The sequence below is a fragment of the Elgaria multicarinata genome, chromosome 7 (genome assembly GCF_023053635.1).
Source record: "Elgaria multicarinata webbii isolate HBS135686 ecotype San Diego chromosome 7, rElgMul1.1.pri, whole genome shotgun sequence".
NCBI classification, from domain to species: domain Eukaryota; kingdom Metazoa; phylum Chordata; class Lepidosauria; order Squamata; family Anguidae; genus Elgaria; species Elgaria multicarinata.
Genome location: NC_086177.1, coordinates 61,745,870 through 61,764,696, shown reverse-complemented (window position 1 = coordinate 61,764,696; position 18,827 = coordinate 61,745,870). Strand labels below are relative to the sequence as shown.

General features: G+C 41.6%; 1 protein-coding gene across 1 annotated transcript in view; it reads right to left on the bottom strand.

Moving 5' to 3' along the window:
• Positions 1 to 18,827, bottom strand: part of LOC134401577 (desmoglein-1-beta-like) — a 51,433-nt gene that overhangs the window by 11,552 nt on the left and 21,054 nt on the right. Inside the window, exons 4-11 of the mRNA XM_063130669.1 lie at positions 14,514 to 14,669; positions 13,768 to 13,915; positions 11,001 to 11,164; positions 9,878 to 10,012; positions 7,995 to 8,180; positions 6,131 to 6,402; positions 3,297 to 3,439; positions 1,705 to 1,926 (exon numbers count right to left, since the gene is read on the bottom strand). Of these exons, the coding sequence (XP_062986739.1) occupies positions 1,705 to 1,926; positions 3,297 to 3,439; positions 6,131 to 6,402; positions 7,995 to 8,180; positions 9,878 to 10,012; positions 11,001 to 11,164; positions 13,768 to 13,915; positions 14,514 to 14,669 (1,426 nt within the window). The remainder of the gene's footprint in view (positions 1 to 1,704; positions 1,927 to 3,296; positions 3,440 to 6,130; positions 6,403 to 7,994; positions 8,181 to 9,877; positions 10,013 to 11,000; positions 11,165 to 13,767; positions 13,916 to 14,513; positions 14,670 to 18,827) is intronic.

Genomic DNA, 18,827 nt, shown 5'->3' with positions numbered 1-18,827 from the left:
CAACAGTTAAAGCTGCAGGAGCCCTGCCTAGCGTGAACAGATACAAAAGAGGGCAGGGCTTCTGCAGGTTTAATTGTTGTGATGAAGAGGGAATTTCACCAGGTGCTGCATGTATACAAATGACACCTGCTGAAATTACCCTTTCAATACAACTGTTAAAGATATTGAAGCCCTGTCCTCCTTTATTGTTGTTGTTATTATTATTATTATTATTTATATAGCACCATCAATGTACATGGTGCTGTACAGAGTAAAACAATAAAATAGCAAAACTCTGCCACATAGGCTTACATTCTAATAAAATCATAATAAAACAATAAGGAGGGGAAGAGAATGCACCAAACAGGCACAGGGTAGAGTAAAACTAACAGTATAAAAGTCAGATCAAAATCAAGTTTTAAAAGCTTTAGAAAAAAGAAAAGCTTTTAGCTGAGCTTTAAAAGCTGCGATTGAACTTGTAGTTCACAAATGTTCTGGAAGAGCGTTCCAGGCGTAAGGGGCAGCGGAAGAAAATGGACGAAGCCGAGCAAGGGAAGTAAAGACCCTTGGGCAGGTGAGAAACATGGCATCAGAGGAGCGAAGAGCACGAGAGGGGCAATAGTGTGAGATGAGAGAGGAAAGATAGGAAGGAGCTAGACAGTGAAAAGCTTTGTAGGTTAACAGGAGAAGTTTGTATTGGATTCTGAGGTGAATTGGAAGCCAATGAAGAGATTTCAGAAGTGGAGTAACATGGTCAGAGCGGTGAGCCAAGAAGATGATCTTAGCAGCAGAGTGGTGAACAGAAACCAACGAACTGATGTGAGAAGAAGGAAGGCCAGTGAGAAGAAGTTTGCAGTAGTCCAACTGAGAAATAACCAATGCATGAACAAGAGTCTTGGCAGAAGAGACGGATAAAAATGATCGAATCCTGGCAATATTATATAGGAAAAAACGACAGGATTTAGCTACTGCCTCAATATGAGGAATAAAGGAGAGCGAGGAATCAAATATAAAGCCAAGACTATGAGCTTTCTTGACTGGAGTAAGTGTAACATCATTGACAGTAAGAGAGAATGAGAGATGAGGAGAAGGTTTAGGAGGAAAAACAAGCAATTCAGTCTTTGCCATGTTAAGTTTCAAATGATGATGAAGCAACCAAGCTGAGATATCTGAAAGACATGCTGAGATACGATCATGTACATATGGTCGCCTTACTCTCCAAGCCATTGTCCTGATGCTATCTCAGTTTCAACGTTCTATTTTCCCCCATATCACTTTTATGCGCTACATGTGATTATTTTCAAACCTACTGTCCTGCACAGCTGTAAAGATGCAAATGCAGTTATTGGAGATGGTTAGAAAAAATGGTAGGACGACCAGTGTGACTGTACTGTGGCACGTGCTCGCATTGTTAACACAAATGTAAAAACACCTGTGACCTTTCAGACTCCTACTTTTCCTGCATTTACAACACTATGCATTGGTGTGTGGTACTTGATCACATTATAAACACAGTGGATTCCATGCTGTATTTATTAACATCTGCCTGCAGAGTAGCAATTTCATTTGGGGCAGGGGGGAATGGTGTGTTGCCTCATGAACCAAAGGGGCTCCATGGTTAGTCCAGAAATGGCACAGGGCACTGGATGAAAGAGCAAATTCAGAAAGGTGGGCAAACTTTGAATAATATGGTAAATGACAAGATCAACAAAGAACTGTACTCACCATTCACTATTCTGATATCCCACGAACTTCCTGGAGACTGAGCCACTATGGAAAATTTAAAAGGTGGTCCATATGGATTACCATCTAGATCATTAGCTGTGATTACTACTGATGGATTTTGTACACACACTCGTCTGATTTCATTTGTTACAACTGGGCAGTTATCATTGATATCTTGAATTGTAAGCACAATGGTACCAGTGGCTGTTCCGAAAGGACTGTCTGTAATAAAATATATCCATGTGAAGAAAACAACAATTCAAGCGAATTTTACCACTTATTAACATGCAAGGAAATGTATGTTGCAGTGGAACATAAAATAGTATACTGAGGTATATTTTGCAGAATTCAAGTTGTGCAAGTCAGGAAAGTATCCAGAAAAAAGAGAGAAAATGGTAGGTTTTAGTGGTTGAGTGACAGGTTAAACAGCTGTTAAATGCTGAGTGGCTGATCAGCAAAAATCTACAACTGTATCCCCCCAATTTGAGGCCAATTTAAAGAGGATATGTTAGACATTAAGGTTTGAGAACAATATGAACAGTGTTCTGGGCCAGCCAGAGCTCTAAGTTTGCTCCAAAGCATCAACAAAGCTACAGTGGCAGTGTGCTCGAATAGATGGGGTTTCTCTGTGTTTACATATTTCATTGCTGTGTTGGGCAACAGATGTTTTGTGCTCCCAGTTAGTCTTTGGAAGCTGAGGCAGAAGGGTGTTTGCTTGATGAGCATCTGAACAGAATGACTGGGTTCATACTATTTTAGATATGGAGCAGTATATAAATATTGTAAATAAATAAATGCGACATGACAATCCATCGTGGGTGACAAGCCATGGAGAGTTGTGTCATGCGAACCGGACTGATTCCCACAGTGTGGCTTTTGTGTAGGCAATAAGCCACCCTAACAACCCATGGCTTGGGTTGTGCCCACGATGGATTGGCGTGTCATCTGAACCCAACACTGCCAACCCATCGTGGGTTGTGGGCATCGGCTAGTGAGCTGCTCAGCAAGAGCGGCAGAAATCCACTCAATTACCTTGTGTTTTCTAGTAAACTTTGTCCATTTTGACAGCTGAAATATACAAGGTAATGACAAGGCATGGCTATATATTGTTTGACAGCCACAATTGCACACCTCTGCAATTGCAAAAAATCACACACATCCAAAATTACAAAGACATTTGCGCACATTCCTGAGGCTGAAAAAATATTAAAGAATAAATTTTGGGGCCATTTTACATGAATGTTGTTGGGACACCAAAAAATAATTTCAAAGATGACCAGGTTCATGGTCCAACCATGTGGGGACGGACAGACTTTGCAGCAGACAACACGGGTCCTGCTGCCAAAACCCCTGGGATACATGGCGGAGCTGGATGGAGTACCAAGGAGTGAAGGCGGTGAGAACAACCCACAGTAAGCCGGTTTGTCTGTCAGGCTCATAATGGGTTGTTCTGATAACAATCCACAGTGTGTAGCTTATTTTACAGGGTGGGTTGTTGTGTTGTGAGAACTCAGCCAATGTTTGGATAGATAGGCATTTGGTCTGATCGAGGAGGGTATCAAGGAAGAAAAAGAAAGGAGCTATTTTCTTACCTCTAGAAATAGCTAGCACCTCTGCTGTGTATACCCCGTTGGTTACAAAGATGGATTCCCGATCAATCACTTTGCTAAAAGTCACCTGGCCAGTTGTTGGGTTGACATTAAACCAGGCAGCTGGATCACGTCCCATCTGATAGCTGTTTTGACCAACAGAAATGGTTAGAATTACTCATACATGCTCAAATTCTTGCAAACACCAGAGTTTTGCTAATGCAAACTCATCAATTTAATTTGCTCAATATGTTTAAGATGAAGAGATATGCTCCTCAGATTGTTCCATCATTTACACAGAAATAAAATGTCAGTGAGGAAGATAATGATATGTGAGACTGGTCAGACTATTATATCAGTTAGGCTAGAACATTATACCGGTTACACCAAAACCTAGAGCCATTCTACACATTATGCAGGAAGAGTTCAGGTGGTAGACTCAAGCTGGAGAACTCTGGACAGTACTTATTCGGACTTTAGATGGGGGAAGGCTTTCACATTCTTGAATGTGCTCCCCCTTTTTTTTAAAAAAAAATCCCCTTAATGTAGCACATCAGGGAAGGTTTAGTGCAGCCCTCTCCCTGAAATGTGAGCTTAACATGCAGGGAACTGGTGGGGTGGTGAATGGATTAAAAAACATATGACACTCCCCTTGAATGTGAAGTGGTACTGTCCAGAATCCTACCACTTGGCTCTGTGCATTTGGCTTTTATAATTATTTCAGTACACCGTCTTTTGTTAATTAGCAACTCAGAGGCATCATATGAAGTGACTTTCTGACTGATCATCAAGGCCAGCGCTACCATAGAGGCCACTCAGGTGGCTGCCTAGAGCGCCAAGGTAAGGGGGGTGCCGAACGCTGCACCTGGAAGGCGCTCTCCCACAGTGGCTTCTGGCCGGGCACGCCGTTTTGAAGCCGCCCGCCTGCCAGCCCCCCCACCCGAACGTCCTGGCTTTGCTTTGGCTGGGTGCCCACCCAGCCAAAGTGAAGCCACGCCCGCTCCCCAACCCCCGCATCCTGGCTTCGCTTCAGCTCGGTGGATGAGATGGCGCCCCGAACCAGGTACGCTGGGATGGGGGAGGGGGTGGGTGGGTGAAAGCAGCTCACCTGTCTAGGGCGCAAAATAGTCTGGCACCGGCCCTGCTGATCATGGTAAGCACCTTCTCTTCCCTCTAACTCACCCCCCCCATTAAACACTCCCTGTCCTCACATCAGGATAGATGCCACATCCTGCTACTACTTTTAAACTACAACAGCATCCTGTTTGCTGTTTTAATCTGTGTTTGGAGCTCTCCTGTGTAGTTTCCTGCCTACCAAAAAGGAAATGAAAGGCAAAAAGAAGGCATGTCATCATGATCAGGTCTTTTCACACTTTCTTCACTGTCTGTTCCTGTTTCTTTCCATAATCACTTCAAACTCCTTTCCCCATTTTTTACAAACCCCAGCCCCTGCATTCTAGAGAGAGCCATGTGCACATAAACTCCAACTTGGACTGGCAAAGATTGGAATGGGCAAAAGTGCACTGAAAACAAGTTCAGAAGTGACCTGGTCCTGCCATCTAAACAAGACAGACAGCAGAAAGATGGCAGAGCTGGCTGGCTGTAATGCTACAAGAAGCAAAGCAAGAAGATGCTACAAGAAGCAAAGAGAGCAGAAGGTACAGTCACACCCTCACTTTTGCATTTGGCACTTTTGCTGTAACATGCAGAAGGTGATGTGGGGGGTTCATAGATCTCACTGTGGGTGAGAATCCTGAGTTCCCACTTTTAATGCCACAGAGAAATAAGAAAATAGAAATGCATGCAAAGGCTTCTACCCTCTTCATTTCTTGTAACATCCATCAAAAAGGGGTTGAAGTGTCAACTGGAGTCAATGGAGGCTTTTTCTCTTTTTTTCAACTCCTCCGCAGGAGTTCTCCCCACTTTACACAATGTATTTTCTGTTTTGTTGATATTCACAATAAAAAAAAAGGGGGGGAACCCTCCTCTGCTGGATTGGGGAAAAATGGGTGAGGTGGAAGGTTTAATCCTACTCTCCTAGAACAAGCTGGACCCAGTCTGAATTGGGACTGCACATAGCTACACCGGAGTAAGGAAAATGTGTAGGTTTGCCCTGAGGGACATAAAACTTAGGAAGAGAAAAGCAATAGAAATTGTATTTATTTATTTATTTATTGCATTTCTATACCGCCCAATAGCCAAAGCTCTCTGGGCTGTTCATACACATGGCCATAAGTTTTGTTTGAGTCGCTCCCCACTGCAGACACTACCCAATAGGTCAGCATTCCCCAATCTGCTGCCCTCCAAATGTGTTGGACTATAACTGCCATACTGGCTGGGGAAGATGGGAGCTGTAGTTCGACTGGAGAGCACCAGGTTGTGAAAGGCTTCAATAGGCCAATGGGACACTCAGACTGCCACATGCCATGCTGCACTATTGTAAAGGCAGTTGACATTAAGATTGAGCAGGAGAAACCAAATACAACAGTATGAATGCTGGGGAAGTGTAATATTCTTGCAGCAAAGGCCTCAAGGGAAGACATGTGGATCCCCCACAGCAGGTAGATACCAATTGTGAATTTATTCTGTTACAATCTCCTCATTTGGAAAGGCCCTCAACAGTATTGTGCAATTCAAAATGGCAAACATAGTCCTTCAAGTAGCAACTACATAAAAGCATTCATTCATCTTTGAAAAACTGAAATTCAAAAATAGGGGAAAGTCAGTTTAGAGAGCCAACCTCTGTGCCCTAAACTATAGTGCCTTCCTCTTCCCAAAAGTTAATGTCTCATTGTGGCCAAGATGAATGCATGGGTTTCACCACAAGGCTATCTTACCGGACATTGGTTGCAAATTTTCCAGTATCCTGATCGATGGCTTGGACCGTTGTAACCTTATGTGTGAGTATATTTTGACTTGTTAAGCCTTCAGATGCAGTAACAGACATTTTACTTGGTCTAAAAGTTGGTCCTTCAAGAACATTGATTATTTGTACCGTAATTTGGGTAGCTTGAGCTTGATATTGAGAAGATATTGAAGAATGGAAAGGAGCGATGTTCTGCACACGAATACTCAGAGGTATGCTTGAAAATTGTTCAAAATCAATTTCCTGAAAGAAAGAAATGGGATGTATCCATTTTTCATATATATCGAAACGCACAAAAGATGTTGTACCATCCATGTGTGGATAGTACGTTTTGTGTGTGCATGTGTGTCAATATATGTGCATGTATGTACACAAAGAATAAAATAAAGTATTACAATTTAAAATACAATAACTATAATGAAACCATCCCAATAACATGCAGTATACTTGATTCCTTATTGCCCCAAACCTACTGAAACATACAACATGTACACTTCTGTGCCAATAATGTATGAAAGATCCAGTAAAAGTTCAAGCTAGTTACATAGGCAATAGTGCAGAATTTCCCAAACTTTTCATATGCAAGGCACAGTTTTTCTTTTCTTTTCCTTTTTGGTTGGGTTAAAATTATTATACTATACCACTGTCCTCCAAGCTGCTCAGGATGGTGTGCAAAGTAGGTTAGTTTGAAAGAGAGTGAATGTCCCAAGACCATCCCCTAAGCTTGATAGCTAAGTGGACATCTGAACCCAGGTCTTCCCACTACTATTCAGACATGCTAATGGTGCCTCTGATCGTGAGTCAGTATAGAATAGTGCAACCTTCCCCAACCTAGTGCCTTCAAAATGTGTTGGACTGCAACTCCCATCATTCCCAGCCAGCATAGTCATGCTGGCTAAGAATGATGGGTATTGCAGTCAGACATATCTGGGGGGTACCAGGCTGGGGAAGGTTGATGTAGTGGATAGCATCTAAATATTAAACCATGCTGACTTTCAACTGAAGGCATCCATCACTGTTTCACTCAGAATCATATATACATTCACACAGAACACATTACAGGAGACAATCCTAGATGCTGTCAGAGGATGAATAACTGTGGACAGGCTATCTCTGTCCAGGAGACACCACAGCGGTCATTTCAGCCTTAGCTGATGAAAAGCTTTCCTTAGCCATGGAGGCTACCTGGATTAGGGATGCTGGAGTGGTGGTAGAGCTCAGTGAGTTTTCACCAGCTTGCCCCCCACCCCCGGACTCCAGCTTGATTATCCGCAGTTGACCTGACTTGGTGCAGGACGAATAGGGCCAATTCACAGAATTTTTGGGAAGGTTGTTGTTGGTTTTTTTTGCACAAAACTTGATTTGTGTAAAACCGTGGCCATAAATGATCTAATTTTTCAAATTATAGCTTCAATTTTGTGGGGAAAAACTCAGTAAAGTTCCCTGGTTTCTGGAATTATTGTGCAGTTAGGTTTTCAACAACTGACTGCTGGAGTGCTTGTGGATAAAGAAGATGTTGGTTTTTTAAAAGTGGGTAGTCAACTAGCTCACAGCAGGCAATACTCTCTACTGCACTAGTTCCTGAACTGTGTGCCAGGGTACCCCTACATCCAGTTTTTTTGCTGGAGGCCCAAGTTAGAGTTGTGCATCATGAGGAAATCTGGCACTTTGGGGGCCTGACGGATCCCTGAGACGGACCCAGCTTGGCTTGCATCTGTGAACCTATTCAGCCCAGACAAGAATATTGGGCAGATAAGATTCTCTTACTTTCACACACTGACACGGAATCATATTCTGAGTTTCAGGGGTAGTGAAATAATGTTTGAAATCCATACCTTTACAACCTTCAGGATACCTTCATTAGTTTGTTGGTCAAGTATGATTTCAAAATTGCCTTGTTCGTTTCCAGAGATAAAGTAAAACTCTGCAAAGTAATTATCTGTACCCTCTTGATCTGCATCAAATACTTGTAACCTCAGCAGCTCTTGACTGAGTGAATTTTCCATTATTGATACTGAATACTAGAAAATAAAGAAAATAACGTATAAGACTCGAGGCAACTTTAATGTTGAAAGACGCTTGGCAAATGGTTGCCACTGTGATTTAAAACTCGCTATGAACACAAAGGATCCACACTAATCATCATTTCGCACTTGCATGGATACAGGTGCTGTATGGAATGTGGCCACAAGTAGGGATATGCAAACCAGCACATCTTGAGAGCTCATGGGGTTCTCTGCCTTCCACTTGAAAGCTCATTCCAACTCATGTCCATATCAGATTGCAAGCTGTTTTTTCTTTTTTTGCAATAAAATTCGTGAGTCCTTTCCCAAATACAGGCATCGATTGTTCACATTTTTGAAATGTATGCATTTTCGTCTCGTTGTTTAAAGCATGTATGTGCACATTTTTCAAAAGTATACTTTTTCTTGTGCAGTTTTCAAATGTACATGTTTTTCAAACAATGTGTTCAATAATAATAATAATAATAATAATAATAATAATAATAATAATAATAAATTTATTTATTTGTTACCTGCCTCTCCCTCTGGATCGAGGCAGGGCACAACACAATTAAAAACACCATAAAGTACATAAAACTAATTCAAACATTTTAAACCAGTGCATCATTAAAAGCAGCACACCATTAAAAAAAGGCATCTTAATATTCAGCTGGGTAGGCCTGCCGGAAGAGATCAGTCTTTATGGCTTTCTTAAATTCTGGAAGACTGTTAAGTTGACGAATCTCTCCCAGCAAGCCATTCACAAATTGGGAACGGCAGAAGAAAAGCTCCTCTGGGTAATAGTTGTCAGCCTTGTTTTTGTTGTTTGGAGTAAATTCTTCCCAGAGGACCTGAGTGTGCGGGGCGGATTGTACGGGACAAGGCGATCCCGCAGGTAGCCTGGACCCAAACCATGTAGGGCTTTAAAGGTGATAACCAACACTTTATACTTTGCCCAGAAACTAATTGGCAGCCAGCGAAGAGATTTTAAGATGTTGGAGAAATCCGCGAATACGACCTGCAGATTCTGCAGTGGACTGGCTTTTTCAGAGCTGCATGGATTCCGCAGGTTTACGGACCAGTTCTTTATTGGGCGGGGTGGGGGTGGGAGATTTGTGCAAGTGCACATTAGCACATTAGTGCAAAAGCAGACTTGCAGAAATGTACAAGAGTTTGCTCCTCTCTTGCATTCCCCATACTGGGAATGTTGGGGAGGAGCAAAGCTAACCCAGCTCAGTCCCCTCTACTCTTCCATCAGAAGGCAATGGAGGAACGAAGGGGACTGAACCATGCCTTCATCGTTCTCCTGCCAACTCTCCTGTCTGAGGGGATGGGGCTTAGGGGAGGGGCCTTGCCTGAGGCCCTGTGGGCTGCATAGGCTGGCCTGATGACCCAAGTTAGTCCGCAGGGCAGAGTTTCCCTATCCTTGTTATAATGCATTATTAAACTGTTGTTTTCAGTGAAATTCAGATAAAAAGCTTCATATATTTTCTATTCATTTTATTTTGTTGAAGGGAAAAGGGTGGGCTGATAATCATAGATTGCTCCCATTGCTACTTTGGCTTCTGAGGGCATAAAAATTCACCCCTGTAGAGATCTCACTTTCTCACTACTGCCTGCCCTCCCCCCACCCCACCCCACCCCACCCCAGAAAGCTATTACAGAATGTGGGACTGATTGTTGTTGGTGATGCAACTTCAGTCTGTCAATCTTACCGAGGTCTGTGAAAGCATTGGAAAGTTATCATTTACATCTTCAACGGTAACCTGACATAAACATTCGGATGATATTCCACCTGGACCTCCATCCCTGTCTGAGGCTCTCACCACTAGAGTGTATTTACTTTGTTCCTAAATGAGCATTGGGGGAAGGGAAGAAGGAAGAAAGTAAAATAGTGAAAAATGTTTAAAAGATCACATTAGTAAATAATAAAGCACACTTTGATAAAGCATGGGGTTTTTTTTCTCATCATGAAAAAAAGTGTTTTATGCAAGGTATTGAGAAAAGTAGGACATGTTTGGAATGCCTTCTTTCCTGTTTCACTGAAATCATTTTTGCAATCAGATGTTACATAACAGAGATACCGTATTTCTTCGATTCTAAGACGCCATCGGTTGTAAGACGCACACTAATTTCAGTATCACCAACAGAAAAAATGCTTTGATTCTAAGAAATAATAAACGTACCTGCGATTCTAAGACACGCCCCGTTTTTAGAGATCTTTATATGGGGAAAAAAAGTGAGTCTTAGAATTGAAGAAATACGGTAGGTGCCCTGAGTTTAATGGAACTTACTCTCAAGTAAACATGCATAGGGTGGCAGCCTTATGCATATTTGTGTCTTTCACCCCTCATCTTTTTCTGGTTCTTCCTGAATTATTTTTTTTCTTGCAGTCAACGTAAATATGAGATTGTTCAAGCACTTAAACTACAATATTGCTCTAAGCTAGGGGATCAGACTAGATTTCATTTCAAGGAGCCTTCCAGCCCTGCGAGTCTGGGGATGTGAAACGGAGAAAGAGAGCTGCCATTGCTCTCTGCAAGAAATCTTATGGTATTATCGCCCTCCCCCCCGATATTTGATGGGGAGCAGAAATCTATTGGACGGGTAATGCTGTAAACCTCATCTTATGCTCAGTCCATATGTGTAAATAAATCTTGTATCACAAAAATACAGTAAGTCTCCATAGACCTTCTAAGGAAGCTGAATCCTGGATAAGCACTGAACCCTCTGGAAATTCTCACTGCTTGGAACTCGGGTGCACACACACATAATATCATTTTTCCTGGAGCAACAAGGAAAGTGGTGGTGATGGGAGGGGGATGTCTGTTGTCTTACCTCTCTGTCAAGGGCATTTGCAATGTGCAGTTCTCCAGTCTCTGTGTTCAAAATAAACTTGAATGGACCAGAAGGAGTCTGACTCACAATCTTGAAGGCAATTTTGGAATTCAAATTATTTGGCTCATCTGCATCTGTAGCTGTTATTTTCATCACCAATGTATCTGAAAAGAAGTAAAAGATCCCCCCAAAAAGATTAAAAGCTTCACTTCACTTTGTTAAAGCCACAAAAATACCATATTTTTTAAAGTTCTTTAGCTCTTTTTGCTAAATATAGAACAGAAAACATTTTTAATATTTTCCTTAAATTCTCTCAAATAAATAAATAAAATATGAGGTAAACTTCACAGGAATTCCTCAATCTCCAGTACTGTGCTTTGCCACAAAAGAAATGTGATATTTCAATAACAAGTATGGATTTTGAAATTTCTCTGAAGAAACCAGTGTTTAAATGTTTGTATATTGATTTTCATTACTTATTTTATTTATTTATTTGTGGCATTTGTATACTACTGAATACAGTAAAATCCCTCAGCACTTCACAAGGTCTCCTTAGGTCCCTCCCCTCCCCCCCCATTTATACACAAGAAGGTACTGTGACTGTAGCTTGAAATTCTTGCAAATAATCTCAGAATAGATTAGCCTGTTCCTTATTTCTCTAATTTTTAAAGATACTATCAGAGCAGTCCTAAGAGGAAGTAGGTAGATTTCATGACAGAAAAAGAAACTGCCTCTTCCTAAACCCTGCTGGCTCATGTTGGACAGGGGAGAAGACTGGGGACAGATTTTCCATTCTCTACACCTCTTGGGCCTTTAAAAAATGTTTCCTCTGATTTCACTCTAATTGTAAGGATATACAATTAGTATATCTGCTTTTTATATTGTATTTTGTATTTGGGTTTTTAGATTGTTGGATGTTTTATTATGTTCTTAATGGTTTTAATTTTTGTGAACCTCCCAGAGAGCTTCGGCTATTGGGTGCTATAAAAATGTAATAAATAATAATAAATAAATAAATTCAGGGCCACCTGCAGAACACACACATATTTTCTCTCTCCACATGGAACAGAGAGGATGTTTTTAAAAGAGTGGAGAGACAGGTGGATCTAGTTTACACGATTAACAAACACAGTTTGTTAACCATGGGTTGCTTCAGAGCATGCAGGAGTGAGCATGCTGGTTCCCAATTGCTTGCCCATTTCCGATCCCATTCTTAGCTTGCTCTCCATGACATCCAAACCCAGAACACTAGTTTGAAGTAGAAATAGCCCAGAGTTTTACACTTGGATTATAACTCTGAATTATTTCTTCCTCAGCAACTCAGAGTTTCAGGTTTGTAAGTCTCAGAGACCAACCCAGGAAAATTCTTGAGTTGCTTAGCAATCCAGAAGTGTGTGAACAGCTGGAAGCCCGTATGCTTGTTTAATTGTGTGAATTGGGTCAGAGTTGACAACTTTCCCCCCCTTTAAAACCTCAGTGACAACCTGGAAGCTAAGTCTGCACACCCACATTTGAGGTCACTTGAGTTGAAACAAAAGGACTTGGATGGTCCATTCTCATTTTGCTTCCCTTCTATATGGTAATAAAATTGGAAAGAACCATTTCAGTTCAGGTCTTTCACGGGTTTATTGGCCTGAAACAGCAGCATGACCTTACTCAAATACATATCGTGGAAAACTTTTGAAGCAGACCACAGGCCATCTTTGAGCAGTTTATTTTAATAAGATACTTGATGGCTGTGTTTGGACAACACAATAGTCAATGGTGGATTATCAAGGGGGTAATGGTGGATTATCAAGGGGATAACATGATTAAAATCAACTGTGGTGTGGATTAAGGCCAACATCGAGTTGTATATTAGTCAACTGTGTGTTTGATTGACACATTACATCACCCTCTCCCCCCCCCCAGTCCTCCCATCAGCCATTGCAAGTTCTGCTGGCTCGAATAGAGCAGCAGCTACTGCTTTGGTTGCTCTTGCCAGGGGACTCTGTAGGCTGCCGAAATAGTCAACTCAACGGTTTGAAATAATCTATGGAGCCTGATAGACAACATGCTAACCAACAATTGTGCAACTAGTCAACATTGCAGAGCGTTGTTTTCCTCCATTGGTTATTTTGGGAAAATAGTCAACCGTGGGGTGGTTTTTGCTTGACAGACCACACAATAACCTAACAGTTGACTACTTAAACCACCGTTGGTTATCGTGTCATTTGAACTGAACCAATGTGAACAAATTTCTTCTTTTGTAAGCCAGGTACACAATCCAAATTACTATTGCTGAAGACTATTGGGGACTGCTTTAATCGGGAAAGTTTGAGTGGACAAAACTTTTATTTGGTGATTTCCACATCTCAAGGTAAGCTTTCTATGATGATGAATATATTATTTGTAAAGTTCACATGTAATAGCAAGAAAATGACTGGACTGAAATGTCAAGAGATGCAATCCAACCATGGGTAAGCACTTCTAAGTGCCACTGATTACAATATGAGACAGTTAAACAGAAGCTTAATTATCCTATTGTCATAAATGGGCCATAAATGGGCCATGCAGCACCATTTTTGCATGTCTGTAAGTCTCATTGAGTTCAAATAAGTATGTATAAAATCGCAGCCTAAAAAGTGTTGCATCCTGGCCTACGTTTCAAAGATCTTAGGAAATAGGAAATGATACAGACAGACACATATATACATACACATACATACGCACTCACTTCTCTTCTCTTTACTTGCAGTTATAACAGAAATGGCAACAATGTACTTACTTTCCATGCTGCTTTCTATTATTGACCCTGAAAACATGGTTTGCGTAAATATTGGTCGATTGTCATTTATATCCAGAATTCGAACTCGAAGTTCAAGTTTTGTTTCCACAGATTGTTCAGTGATAGCATTGATAGCAAAACAGTTAATCTGGATGAAGAAATGGGGAAAAAAACCTTCATTGAAAAGGACTGTTCAAAGTACTGAAAACCATTCACTTGTTAAATAAGTGACTTTCATCTAATTTATAAATACTGCAAGAATTTTTATTGTTATTAATAACACAGTTCCTGCCCTTACTCACAAGTTCAAGGCAGTAATAAGTGATTAATATTCAAAATAACCATAAAAAAGAGTAAAAGCAGCAGAAAAAATAATAATAAGCTCCTTAATAACAATGCAAACAGCCACCCATGTTATAAAATCATAATCACTAGAATGCCACAGCGGAGAAAAATCAACAGCACAATGGAAACTATGTGCCCTCTAAAACCTTTCTACAAAGGAATGTTTTTACCATATTGCAGAATGCCATTCAAGAGGGATTAAGGCAGGCTAGAGTTTGTGTGCAGCTGCTGAGAAGGCCCTGCTTTCTGGTTCCTCCCAGACCTATGTCAGATGTTGAAAGGCCTCTGTAGATGACCTTAGTAAGTTAGCAGGCTCCAATGGGAAAAGGTATCTTTCACATATTCTAGTCATAAATTGTTAAACAAAAGAAGGATATATTTTGCATACAGTTAGGACTTACAGTAAACTCTGGATTTGCCTCTCGATCTACAATTTTTGTTATATTAATTTCTCCAGTCTTTTGATTTATGACAAATACTCCAACGGGATGCTGATCAATCCCCACTCCAGTTATTTTATATCGAATTGGTTGATCTTTGTCGCAATCGGATCGGATCTGCAACAGAAAGCAAAACAAAATAAGTTTACTTCTGCATCGTTCAGACACTTTTCTCAACCTTAAATGATCCTTAGCAGCTCTGACTTCAAAGCTGATGCAGGCTTAGTTAATGAAAATCATGGGAGTGACATTATCTGTGATTTAGCATCACTTATTAAAAACATAAGAGAAGCACTCCAGAGCCTCACAAACTTGCTGCTATTTGTACTAAGAGCCAGTGCAGATATTACTACAGCATTTTACTATGCAGATCACTTCTCTCATGTGAGCAGTGTAATTTCAATGAAGGAGGCTCACAGGAGATGGCATCTGCTCTTCCATGCACCTCTTCTTCCATGCAATTGACACATTGAGGCTGTCCTCAAACATGGTCACCCACACTCAGTGTTTGAGCATGGCTTGTTTTTGAACCATGGATTGTTGAACCGTGTGTTTTCTGAATCCAGGATATTTTCCATTGGGAGCTTTTAACTATGTAATGTGGCTTTTTAAAAACGCCCTGAACATTTTTTCTGATCTTGACCTGTGGATTCTGCAAAAGACTGGCTTTTGCCTTGCCAGGCAGATTCTGCAGACTTGCTGGCCATTTTTGTAATGGAGACTTCCAGGAGCAGCTCAGTATGGATAAAATGCAGTTGAATTGTACTTTGTCTGAGGGTGTGAAAAGGCCTAAAACTAAAGACTCAGAAGGTAAGAAGCACAATACCCTTTAAGTTAACTGAGGACTTCTCTAATCCAGGGTTGTAGAAGCTGTGGCCAGGAGGCCACATGCACTTGATTCCAGTGCTGAACCTTGTCACAGACTGAGCCCTAGCAGTTGCTTAGTTGTTTGTTTTTGATTTAGAATATTAGGCACCAGACTACCCTAGCAAAGCATAACGATAAAATAAAAGTAAACCCTTAGAATTACAATACTATAAGAAAAAAAGTTACTTTACTATCAATTTGTATCAGATAATTGCTGTCATTTTCACACATTAGCTTGGGAGTCCATTTGTTCGAGCCCAGTGGATTTTGCTACTTAGCCAGTATATGGGGGTGGGGGGATCTTTGTAAAGTACTAAGCAATAGGGATGTGCTCCGCTCCGATTAGAGCGTGGAAGCAGTAGCGGATTGGCCTGCTCCGCCTTACCCAGAGGCGGAGTAGGAGCGGACCGCGGACCCCCTAGAAGCAAGGCGAAGAGAAGCGACCATTTTTCGGAGCTCCGAGTTCAGGCGGAGCGCTCCGGTCGCCATCTTGAAAACATTTCGCCATAGGATTGCATTGCGGCAAATAATCGCGCATAACTACGTTGTTTTTGAAGCTATCGTTCTGGAAATTCTTGTGCACAGAGAGTCGTGGATGGGGGTCATTTTGAGACCACTCTCACCTCTCTGCGTGCTGTGGTTCACGTGCAATATTTTTTTAAAAATCGGGTCAACCGCGGGGCTCAAACTGCGTTTCGGCTTTTCGCCCATAGGATTGCATTGAGGGAAAGAATCGGGGATAACTGGGGGGGGGTTTAAGCTATCGTTCTGAAAATTCTTGTGCACAGAGAGTCGTGGATGGGGGTCATTTTGAGACCACTCTCAACTTTCTGCGTGCTGTGGTTCACGTGCAATATTTTTTTAAAAATCGGGTCAACCGCGGGGCTCCGTTTCGGCTTTTCGCCCATAGGATTGCATTGAGGGAAAGAATCGGGGATAACTGGGGGGGGGTTTAAGCTATCGTTCTGAAAATTCTTGTGCACAGAGAGTCGTGGATGGGGGTCATTTTGAGACCACTCTCAACTTTCTGCGTGCTGTGGTTCACGTGCAATATTTTTTTAAAAATCGGGTCAACCGCGGGGCTCCGTTTCGGCTTTTCGCCCATAGGATTGCATTGAGGGAAAGAATCGGGGATAACTGGGGGGGGGTTTAAGCTATCGTTCTGAAAATTCTTGTGCACAGAGAGTCGTGGATGGGGGTCATTTTGAGACCACTCTCAACTTTCTGCGTGCTGTGGTTCACGTGCAATATTTTTTTAAAAATCGGGGTTTGGGTTTTTTTTTTTTTTTTTTTTTTTTTTTTTTTGGAAGCGATGACAGGCACATTCAACTCCCAATCCTGATGAGAATTGATCTCCTCAGAAAGCATCCTCCTCCAATCCCAGCGTTGGAGGGGGGACTAAGGCAGACCCACCCTGAGAACTTTCTGTTTTGTGTCTCTTTGTGGGTTGGCGTTCGTGGAGGGAACACTTACTTAGCTAGTGCTCCTGCTTTGGAGATAGATTAATTTAATATAGGTTTAGTTTGGCGCGTGTGTGTGTTTGTTTGCTTCTTTCTGACTTGTAGCTTAGTTTGCCCTGTGTTTTCCCCTTACTTTGATTTAATATAAACTTTATTTTTGAATTTTGGAGTGTGTGGTTGGGTTGGTTGCCCCCCCCTTCCCTGTATTAAAGCCTGACTGTTCTGCTTTTGTGAAAGCTTTCTTTTGAAAGCATACACACACTTTTTGTCCCATTTCCCTACATTTATATTCTTAAACATATTTTATTATATTCTTTCACATAGTCCATTAGTATATATTCTCATACATATTATATTAGTATTCATATTTTGTTCTTCTTATAGTAGTGGTTGGTTCTTTTTCCCCCTCCCCTCTCTTAAATCCTGATTGTGTTTCCTTCTATCTTCTATATACCAAATATACCAAAAAAATTGGATTCTCTTTTTCTTCTCTGTGTAACTTCGACGGAGTGGGCTGCTTTTGTCAAGTTCAACAGGCAGCCACAGATTGAGCATTTTGGGGAAAGCATACGCACACCATTTCCCTATTCTTAAACATATTATTATTATATTCTTTGACATAGTCTTAGTAGTCTATTAGTATACATTCTCATACATATTATAGTAGTGGTTGGTTCTTTTCCCCCCTCCCCTCTCTTAAATCCTGATTGTGTTTCCTTCTATCTTCTATATACCAAATATACCAAAAAAATTGGATTCTCTTTTTCTTCTCTGTGTAACTTCGACGGAGTGGGCTGCTTTTGTCAAGTTCAACAGGCAGCCACAGATTGAGCATTTTGGGGAAAGCATACGCACACCATTTCCCTATTCTTAAACATATTATATTATATTCTTTGACATAGTCTTAGTAGTCTATTAGTATACATTCTCATACATATTAGTAGTAGTAGTATTCATATTTTGTTCTTGTTATAGTAGTGGTTGTCCCATTTCTTGTCCCATTTCCCTACATTTATTAGTAATATTCTTAAACATATTATTATATTCTTGTAGATATTCTTAGTAGTAGATATATATATATATATTAGTATATTCTCATACATATTAGTAGTAGTATATTTTATTCTTCTTGTCCCATTTCCCTACATTTAAACATATTATATCTTCTTATACATATTCTTAGTAGTACCTTATACATAGTATTAGTAGTATTAATATTTTGTTAGTCATCATGAAAAGAGGAAGCAGGCGTGCTGAAAGCAGCAAGGCTCAGTCTGCCAGCAGTAAGCAGGCTTCCTCTCCTCCTGTGAAACTCAAACGGGCAACTCCTTGGCTGACTGCTCCAAAACAGAAGCAGGACAAGCAGCAGGCAGAGCCACTCTCTTCTGCAACTTGTGCCCGGCGTTCTCTTTTTGAGGGTGGGAATGGGAAAAGTGCCCGTTTGCAAGAGGCACGTGGCAGCAGTGCCATTAGAGGAGGAGGAGTATCCCCAACTCCTTCATTCTCCTTTCAGCCCACGAGCCCGATGATGGACCTAGACGAGGTCCTCAGCACAGTGGAGGGGGGGGAGGAGGAGGAGGAGGCGGTGGGCCTCCAGGATGTGGGGGCTGAGGAGGAGCAGCAGCAGGCCGAGGCTCTCTCCCCAGTCTCATCCCACACCCCTGTTTCTGTGGCAACACCAGAGAGCTCAGGCGGGCAATTGGTGGTGTCACCACGGAAACGAAAGACAAGCATCGTGTGGGACCACTTTGAGTTGGGAGCGGATCCCCGCTTTGCTGTCTGTCGCCACTGCAAACTCAGCCTAAGCAGGGGTTCATCGACAGGGCATTATGGAACCAGCAGCATGAAGATGCATCTTAAGAGGCAGCACCAGTCGGTCTTGCTGGGGAAAGAGGCGGGCAAGGCGACTGGTTCCAGGGGAAAGCCGAAGGCGGCGGCTGCTGCTGCT